This window comes from Chrysochloris asiatica, unplaced genomic scaffold (genome assembly GCF_000296735.1).
Source record: "Chrysochloris asiatica unplaced genomic scaffold, ChrAsi1.0 scaffold00110, whole genome shotgun sequence".
NCBI lineage: Eukaryota > Metazoa > Chordata > Mammalia > Afrosoricida > Chrysochloridae > Chrysochloris > Chrysochloris asiatica.
Window position 1 is genome coordinate 9,887,607 of NW_006408628.1, and position 9,609 is coordinate 9,897,215.

The following is a 9,609-nucleotide window of genomic DNA, read 5'->3' on the forward strand; positions in this document are numbered from 1 at the left end:
ATAATTTATTTTCATTTTCTCTTGGTTAATTTATTTGCAATTTAATTTTTACTTTATGTTCAATATTGATATTTGTTTTCAGAAAACTATTTCAATAATATTTTCAAATTCAAATGTTGTGGTTAAGTGTCATCGAATTTGTTCTGACTCATAGCAACCCTATATAGGGTTTCCAAGACCAGCTAGTGGGTTTGAACTGCCAACTTTGTTGTTATCAGCCCAGTGCTTATCCTACAGCACCACACCAGGACTCATCTTTTGTTATTAAGTGCCGTTGAGTCAGTTCTGACTCATTGCAACTCTGCGTAGGGTTTCCCAGAAGCAGCTAGTGGGTTTGAACCACCAACCTTGTAGCAGTCCAGTGCTGATTCTACAGTGCCACACTATCTGTAGGTCTATTAAAAGTAATTTCATAAGATTAATTTTTATTTCCTGTTTTGTGACCAACATTATTTTATGACATTTTTCAGAGAGTTAATGTTATATCTCACCACTCTTCTTTCTCATTCCCATCCACAATACACAAAATTTTCATTTATTTATTATATGTCTCTTAATTAAAATAATATACTAATTTAATACTTTGATATTGTTTATTCCCTTTCAGATTTTCTGTAAAGTTTGTGTTTATTCCCTTTTAGATTTTCTGTAAAGTTTCCAGCTTCTTGATTTAAATAATTTATAAATGTATTCTTCTTTCGTTTTGAAATCATGACCTTTGAAGCATATTACTGTACCTATGAGACTACATTTGCCTGTATCCACAAGTTAATTTTCTCTTTTCTAATCAGTCGATCAATAACTTTATTCCCTATTTGAATAAATATTTTGGAAAATAAAAAAAAAATTTCAGTTTTTAAGTTGATACTCAAGATATGACTCTCTCTTGATGATAATGTGTATTTGCTAATCTTTGACATAGTTGTTGTTGTTGATAAGTGCTGTCAAGTCGGCTCCAACCCATAATCACCCTGTATAGGGATTCCAAGGAGCTGCTAATTGTTATTGTTGTTGTTAGATGCCATCATTTCTGTTCTGACCCACAACAGAATGAAACACTGCCCAGTCCTGCGCCATCCTCACAATCATTGTTTTGCTGGAGTCTATTTCTGCTGCCACTGAGCCAAACCAGGTGGTTGGGGGTCTTCCTCCCCTTCACTGACCCTCCACTTAACCAGGTCTGAAGTATGAGAAACCAAGTCTGGTTACCCTGGCTTCTCAGGAACATTCTTGTGGTGCTCTTGTTCTTCTGACAGTCCATGGGACTTTTAATTCTTCTCCAACACCATAACTCAAGCACATCAGTTCTTTTAAGGTCTTCCTTAGTTATTGTCCAATTTTCATATGCATACAAGGCAATTTAAAATACCATTGTATTTAAAATACCATTGGGTCAGATGTTCCTTAATTCTCAAACTGACAACTTTGCTCTTGAACACTTTAAAGAGATCTTATGCAACAGACTTGCCTAATTCAATTCATCGTTTAATTTCTTGACTGCTGCTTCCAAAAGTGGTAATAGTGGATCCAAACAAAATGAAGACTTTGACAATTTCAATCTTTTCACCATTTTTCATATTTATTATTGTTGTTAAGTGCTATCAAGTTGGTTCCAATGCATAGAAGCCCTGTACAGGATTACAAGGAGCAGCTGGTGAGTTTGAACTGCCAAATTTGAGTCCAGTGTGTGCCCTACAGCACTATATAAGGGCTTCAATTAACCAGTCAAAACTCCCAGTTTGTCCCGGATACAACGTACCCTTGCAAGCTCTCCTGAAGATTTATAGGTCTCATGTAACTTTGTCACATTTATGTTTCTTCTAGTTTTGCAGAAGACATAGTTTGTGAGAGTCCCTCTTGACCATCACCAAACCCCTCCCCCACTTCACTCTTCTAGATACTTTTACAGTTTTTAAGAGGAGTAGTCCTGGTGTGGTGCTGTGGGCTAATGAGTCAGACTGTAAAGTCAGTTTGAACTGCAAGGTTGGTTGTTCAAGCTCACCAACTGCTCCTTGGAAACCCTATATAGGGTGGCTATCAGAACCGACTGGATGACACTTAACAACAACAACAATGTAAAGATAAGACTCCTGGTGTGGTGCTGAGGGATTAACACCAGACTTCAAACCACAAGGTTGGCAGTTCAAACCCACTAACTGCTCCTCGGAAACCTTGTGCAACAGGGTCATTATGAATCAAAACCTACTTGATGGCACTTAACAACAACAACAACGTGAAGATTAGGGACGAAGCCAGTGCACCTTTTTTTATATACTATGATTTGTAAAATATTTATTGTGAATTAGTAAATCTTTTATGACAGAATCTTTTTTCGGTGAAGTTCTGCTCTTTGAATATATGAATGCACTTTTTATAGCATCTCATCACTACTAAACTTAATGTTCAATTAAGCTTTTCCATCAACTAATTTTAGTTTACATTAATTAAAGTTTAGGCATCCTGTGCCTATTTAAAGAATGTGTGATTAAAAAATTTAAAATCTAGATCGGTTAGGGAATTGTACCAATAGTGGTAGTTGGATTACAAGGCATTTTGTGGTTAATAATAAAAATAAGAAGAATCCTGAGAAAAAAGCACAATGGGTGGTCTCATTGAATCATTTTAATATTTAGGGAACTGAGTAAATCTCTAACACTGTCTACTTTTTAATTGTTTTACAGAGATCTATTGATTATTCAGATGATATAGTGAATTATTCTAATTTTTATGAGTTCAGTTCAATAATTTTGTATAATACAATCAAATCAAAATTTGAATCATGGACTATTTTAACTTTCTAATACAAATGAAAGGCCATATAAACTTTACAAATGAGGCAAAATCCTAATATCTATGAATGTAAGTTTTTTAATATCTCTGAATGAAAATTTATCAAGGCTCTAATTTTTCTGTTTTTGAAATATAGTCTAAATGATAACCAAACCACAAAAATCCACTCTTGTTTAGCATTGGCATTCTTCAGGTAAGCTTATTCGTCATCACAATTTCATAGCCTTTCCTCCAGCTGGCAAAATTTTCTATAGAAATTATAGAGGTAGATTTGTATTAATGAAGACTGCATTCTTTCATAATATTATAGTGCATGCATATTCTGTTTGGATAAATTCCAACACTCTTTTGATTACAATTTTGAAGGGTTAATGTACTGTACTGCAAGGTCTGTTTGAACCACAACATTGGAAGTTCAAGCTCACCAGCCACTCATCAGAAACCCTATACAGGGTCTCTATGAGTCAGAGCCACTGATTGCATTTAACAACAATAGACTGTGTACATTTTTATACTCTTACTTCACAGTTTTTTTCTCTTATCTTCTTTTGTTATTTGAGAAAGAGTTTACAGAATAGCAAAGGGAATGCTTCTGTTATATGCGCTATAACTATTAAATAGTGAATTTTATTAATAATTTCTATGATAAGCTCTGGTAGCGTAGTGGTTACGAATCAGGCTGTGAACCGCAAGGTCAGCAGTTCGAAACTACCAGTGGCTCCGCGGGAGAAAGATGAGGCATTCTGCTCCCGTAAAGATTTACAGCCTCGGAAACCCTGTGCAGGGTCGCTATGAAACAGGTGCATGAGTTGTTGAATGTAAAACTGATGCCAACTTTCACTCAATTCAAAAAAAAAAAAAAAAAAAAAAAAAGCAGGTTATTCTTCCTTTCCTAAGGTTCCTTTTAGTATAAAAAGGAGCCCTGTTAGCACAGTGGATTAAGAGTTGGGCTGCTAACCCATGGAATGCACCAGTTGCTCTGAGGGAGAAAGAGGAGGCTGTTTTCTCTTAAAAAAGATTTAGTCTTAGAAACTGTAAAGGGAACAGTGACACTGTGTCCTATAGAGTCCGCTATGAGACGGAACCAACTCAATAGCAGGGGTTTTTAGTGTAAAGCGCCTTGGTGGTACAGTGAGTATGTATGTGCTTGACTGCTAACAACGCTGGCACTCAAGCCCACCAGCAGCTCTGTTGGAGAAAGGCTTGGCGATCTGCTCTGTAAACATTAAAGCTTAGAAAACCCCATGGGGGCAGTTCTGTTCTGTCATATGGAGTCACTGTGAGTAGAAATCCACTTGATGGTGGTGGTTATGTGCAGTGGAGTCAGCCAGGAATTCTGCAGTCAGACTTTCCCTGCAGGCGTCAGAGACCAGATGGGGTTATGAAGGTAACCACCATTTAAAATGTTTGTATCCAATAAAATAGCCCCTTTGTTCTCCTGATTAGCTTTACAAGTACATGTTAGAATTTGGACATAAATTTACACCTATAAAATGATCTTTGATCTGTTTTATATGAGTTATGTTAGGGGCTAAAGGTAAGATTTCAGTGGAGGAGAACAGTTAAAAAACAGCAACAAACGGCGGGAAACTAATGATCTGGAATAGGTCAACGCCCCTCTGGGTCACATAACAACCATTTCTTCCAGCCGTTTTTTTTTTTTTTTTTTTTTTTTTCCAGAGTGGTTTTGCACCTTCTGCCTCAAACTCCCTAGAGGAGTTAAAGAAGTTTCTAGAAATCCTGACAGTCCTGGGGGCTGGGTGGAGGGCTGAGAAGGGTCTCTTCGTCTTTCCCTCCCGTCTCCCGGGGGCGCTGCGGCACCTTTGACATGCAGCTGCACTGCGCTGAGCGTCTGGCCAGCTGAGTTGCGCGCAGCACACACGTAGAGCCCGCGGTCCTTGGCCTGGCAGTAGAGCACTTTGAGCACAAAGCCGCCATCGCGGTCGCGGTACATGAGGCGGCGGCGGTCGGGCTGCAGCGGTCGACCCTCGCAGTGCCATTCGATCTCGGGCTCGGGCTTGCCCATCACGTAGCAGCGGAATTTGGCGTGCTTGCCCTCGTTCACCCAGAAGGTCTTGGGCGTACACTTGAGCGGCTCCACCACAGGTGGGGGCGCCTCCTCGGGGTCCGCTGGCGGGATCTCGGGGGGCTGGTGCACCTGTAGCAGCGCGCCGGCCTGCGCGTGGCCGTGCGGGTTGCGGGCGTGGCACACGTAGACGCCCGAGTCGGGCAGCCGCGCTGCCAGGATGCGCAGCGCCAGGCTCACGCCCCGGCCGCCCTCGACGCAGCCCGGCACGAGCGCGAAGTGACTACTGTCCCACACTTCGTCCAGGGCCATCCCATCCTTTTCCCAGTACAGCGTGGGCTCGGGCAGGCCCCCCACCTGGCACGTCAGCACCACCTCGGCCCCCCGCAGCACCCACTGTGACCCGGGCCCGGTCAGGAACACCGGGGCTCCCTCCCCGGCCCCCGGCGGTGGCAGTGGGTGCTCGGCGGCCGGTGGCTCGGGCTCAGGCGCCGGTGGCTCGAGCACGGTGACGGCGGCTGCCGCGTAGGCCTCACCTGCCGCGTTGCGGGCACGGCACACGTAGACCCCCGCGTCGGTGGGCAGCGCTCCGCTCAGCAGCAGGCCGTGTTCGGCGCCGTCGACCGGAAAGCTCAGGCGCTCCGAGGCCGCCAGCGGCTGCCCGCCCTTCTCCCACACCACAATGGGCGGCGGCTCGCCCAGTACCACGCACTGGAGCTCGGCCTCGCCACCACTCACCACCCGTACGGGCCGCGGGAAACGCAGGAAGCATGGAGGACTCCCCTGGGCCCCCGAGCCCGCCTTCATCGTGGAGGCCTGGGACGGCCTGCGGGGACGCGGGGGACACAGAGGGGCACGCGGGGGCGGGGACGTGGGGACCGCGGAGCTCTCCTGGCCGCCACTCCCGGATCGCCTCCTTACCCTCGGCCTGGAGCTGCGGTGCTGCGCGGAGACTCCCAGGCCCGTAGCCCGAGCTCAGGGGGCAGTGTTTCCTGCTGGCCTGCGCAGCCTGGCTTCCTGCTTTCCCAGCCTCTCTTCCCAGCCCCCTCCCACCGCCCGGCCTCTCTCCCTCCTCCCTCCCACCTCCAGCCGCCAGGTCCCCTGCCGCCTGCCCGCCTAGGGCCTGAGTGGCAGAGGCGCCTGCAGCTGCCAATCCCAAAAATATTCTCTGATGACACAGCTGGAGGACAAGAGCCCAGACTGGCTCCTCCAGGCTAAGTATAGAGCAGGCGGGACCACCTGCCCCCCGCCCTAGCCCCAGTTCTAACCTCAGTCCTCAGGGCCGGCTGAGCAGCTGCTTAGCTGCAAGGGGCCCCCAGAAAGTGTGAGGAGCTAGCCAGTCTGTTTCCCTGACAACACCTTAAGGAGCTGGCAGACCCCACCTTCCAGGCTCCTGTCCCACTTGATGCCACCTGTGTGTTGGCTGTTGAGTTGTGACACTCACAGTGTGTGTGTGTGTGTGTGTGTGTGTGTGTGTAGCGGGGGAGGGGTTGCAAGTGTGGGTAGGTCACTTGGGGTGAAAGCCCTCACCAGCCCCCTCCCTCACATTCCTGTCGGGAGTGGGAGATAAGGCTCAGGGCCACAGACGTCTGTGTCAGAGATAGGAAGTCTCAATGCCATGGGCAGGGGCATCTGGGACTGCTGGGCGTGGGAAGGACTGGTGAAGACTGAGGCCAGAAGGGTAGAAGAGGCGGGTGGTGGGATGGGGAGGAGGGAGTGGAGAGCTCCTTGGAAGACCCTGACAGAGGGGTACACAGGCTGTGTGTGGGTTGGCACTGACCAAGTGAACAATGGTACCCCTGAGGCTACTACTGTTCTTTCTGCTGCTGACCCTGCAGGGTGGGCATGGCTGCCATGGGCCAGAGGTGGATCAGCAACTTGTTCTGGCTAAGGTGAAGGCACTGTTCCTGGATGCTCTGGGGCCCCCGGCAATGACCGGGGAAAGTAGGGAGCCTGGAGTCAGGCGGCTGCCTCGAAGACATGCCCTGGGTGGCTTCGTGAGAAGGGGCTCGGAGTCTGAGGAAGAGGATGTCTCCCAGGCCATCCTCTTCCCCGCCACAGGTAATGAGGGTGGTGAACTGGCAGGGCCACTTTGAGAGGCTGCATGGTGGTCTGCACTCGTAAAGATTTACAGTCAGAGAAACCCTACGGGCATATTTCTGCTCTGACCTACAGGGTCGGTATGAATCAGAATGGACTTGATGATGGTGGGTTATGTCAGTGTAATGATGCCAACAGTCTTTGCTTGGAAAGAATTGCCTTGTAGTCTGAGCTGGGCCTTGTGTACTTTATATTTCGTTGTTAGCTTGTCTTTTGAAAAATGGAGTTATTGACATGGTTGAACCTAGAGGACATAATGGGGAGTGAAATAAGTCTATCACAAAAGGACAAACATTGTATGAGACCAATGTTGTAAAAAGTTAAAACGGAAGGTTTTCTTGATGAAAGAAACCATCTATGATGGTTGGAGTGGGGGCGGTGCAGAGATTATTCATGGGCTAGAGCAGGAATGGGGAACCTTTTTTGTGCCAATGGCCATTTGGATATTTATAACATCATTTAATATAAATTTATGTTGCTATGAAAAAAGCTCCTAAATTTTTTGAATTTCAAATCCTGCCTGCAGTTGCCTTGGTAGGGTCAGACCAAATGATTTTGAGGGCTTTTATGGCCCGCAGGCTGGATATTCCCCACCCCTGGGCTAGAGAGTAGACACATGTTAACATGACAAGGCAGACAATATACAACAAGAGGGAGGTTAGCAGAGGAAAGATGAAGGTAGCAAGAGACATAGGGAGAAATGCAATCATTAAAGTGAATGGTGGTTGTGGCTATGTGTCGTGGAATCGGTTCCAACTCATAGCGACCCTGTACAGGTCTTCTGAGGCTGTAAATCTTTATGGGAACAGAAAGCCTCTTCTTTCTCCCATGGAACAGCTAGTAGTTTTGAACTGCTGACCTTAAGGTTCGCAGGCCAATTCGTAACCACTACACTACTAGAGCTCCTTTAAAGTAAATAAATAGGTGTTTTTTAAAAAAATAGAGTTATTTAAAATAGTTTATCATACAATATTTCTGACATTAAAAAGATATTATAAAGAATAAGATAAATACCCATATACCTACCACCCAAAGTATCACTGCACAGTATCTGTCCAACAATTGTCAGTGCTGGTGAAGGCCAAGGGGACCAGGGCCTCTTACACATTGCAGATGAGAGTATGAACTGGTACAGCCGCTTCAGACAGAAGTTGGCAATATTATGTGAAATGTTTTCTTAAGTCCTTTTGGTGATGAACTAAACAATGGGTAAAGTATGTCATTTCCAAGAGCATGGAATCCCCAGATGTGGTAAGGTGCTCAGCAGAATGCTAGGCACGCAGTCTGCCCTGGTGAATGGAAAATTCCAAACCCTGGTCATCAGGCCTGCCCTGGCCTTTTCCTTCTTTCTCCACAGGCTCCAGCTGTGAGGACCAGCCAGATGCTGGAGGGCTGGCTCAGGAGGCTGTTGAGGGCCTCTTCACCTATATCTTCAGGCCATCCCAACACACACGCAGCCGCCAGGTGACTTCAGCCCAGCTGTGGTTCCACACCGGGTTGGACGGGCCAGGCCCAGCAGCCCCCAATAGCTCTGAGCCCCTGCTCGGTCTGCTGACATTGTCGTCTGGGGGGCCTATGGCAGTTCCCATGTCACTGGGCCAAGCTCCCCCTCGCTGGGCTGTACTGCACCTGGCCCCCTCAGCTCTGCCCCTGCTTACCCACCCAGTGCTGGTCTTCCTGCTGCGCTGCCCACTCTGTTCCTGCTCAGCCCAGCCTGAAACTATGCCTTTCCTGGTGGCCCACACCAGGGACAGACCATCCAGCGGAGGGAAGAGAGCCCCGCGCTCCACTCCCCCGTTACCCTGGTCTTGGTCGCCAGCTGCACTGCGCCTACTGCAGAGGCCTCCGGAGGAACCCGCTGCCCACGCCAACTGCCACAGAGCCTCTCTCAACATCTCCTTCCAGGAGCTGGGCTGGGACCACTGGATTGTGCATCCGCCCAGCTTCGTCTTCCATTACTGTCATGGGGGCTGTGGGCTGCCCACCCCACTGGGCCTGCCCCTGCCGACCCCTGGGGTGGCCTCCACTCCTGTGCAGCCCCTCTATTTGGTGCCAGGGGCCCAGCCATGCTGTGCTGCTCTCCCAGGGACCATGATGTCCCTGCGTGTCCGAACCACCTCAGATGGAGGTTACTCCTTCAAGTACGAGACGGTGCCCAACCTTCTCACAAAGCACTGTGCCTGCATCTGAAGGGTTCTGCCTCCTGACCCCACGGCTGCTGGAAGAGCTTCTCCTCGAAGTTCTAAAGATGGGTGCTTCTCCCTTCCCTCTCTTTCCATTTCTCCACCTGAGGGCTCACCCTCCACCCCCATACCTCCTGTCTCAAGGGTAATGTGACAATAAACAGCATAGTGCATATGACTTGGCGTACATTCCTAGGCTTCTCTGATATGGGCTGGGACAATCTGGGATCCAGGAACATGAGACTGTGGGACCTCAGATCACTCAGTGGCCTGTGGTTCACGAACTGTAACCATTTATAGCTCCTAGCTATTGGGAAGCTATAACGCCCGCAGACAACACAAAGGTGCTCCAAGCTCTGAAGACAGAACTGGCTCTCGTGCAAACTGAACCTGACATGGCATTCAGGTGACCTGCCCCCTGCCCCTGCTACACCTAAAGGAATAGTGTCCACACCAAGGCAATCATCTCTAATCCCTGCCAATCTCTGCCCTAGCTGATGGGCACCTAGC

The 9,609-nt window shown here is 47.9% G+C and overlaps 2 protein-coding genes across 3 annotated transcripts in view; one reads left to right on the top strand and one right to left on the bottom strand.

Moving 5' to 3' along the window:
- Positions 1-5,848, bottom strand: part of OBSL1 (obscurin-like 1) — a 25,125-nt gene extending 19,277 nt beyond the window's left edge. For both annotated transcript variants that reach the window (XM_006867850.1, XM_006867851.1), the window contains exon 1: positions 4,612-5,848. In XM_006867850.1, coding sequence (XP_006867912.1) covers positions 4,612-5,623 — 1,012 coding nt within the window. In that variant the 5' untranslated portion in view covers positions 5,624-5,848. The remainder of the gene's footprint in view (positions 1-4,611) is intronic.
- A 758-nt stretch (positions 5,849-6,606) lies between these two features.
- Positions 6,607-9,106, top strand: INHA (inhibin, alpha). The gene is made up of 2 exons (XM_006867849.1): positions 6,607-6,877; positions 8,274-9,106. The coding sequence occupies exons 1-2, from the start codon at positions 6,607-6,609 to the stop codon at positions 9,104-9,106; spliced, it is 1,104 nt and encodes a 367-aa protein (XP_006867911.1).
- Positions 9,107-9,609: the final 503 nt, after the last annotated feature.

Excerpts from the sequence above, each read along its gene's own strand:
- INHA (XM_006867849.1), top strand. The coding sequence starts at position 6,607 with ATGGTACCCCTGAGGCTACTACTGTTCTTTCTGCTGCTGACCCTGCAG. Across the intron at positions 6,878-8,273 it reads CATCCTCTTCCCCGCCACAG|GCTCCAGCTGTGAGGACCAG; the intron begins GTAATGAGGGTG and ends CTTTCTCCACAG.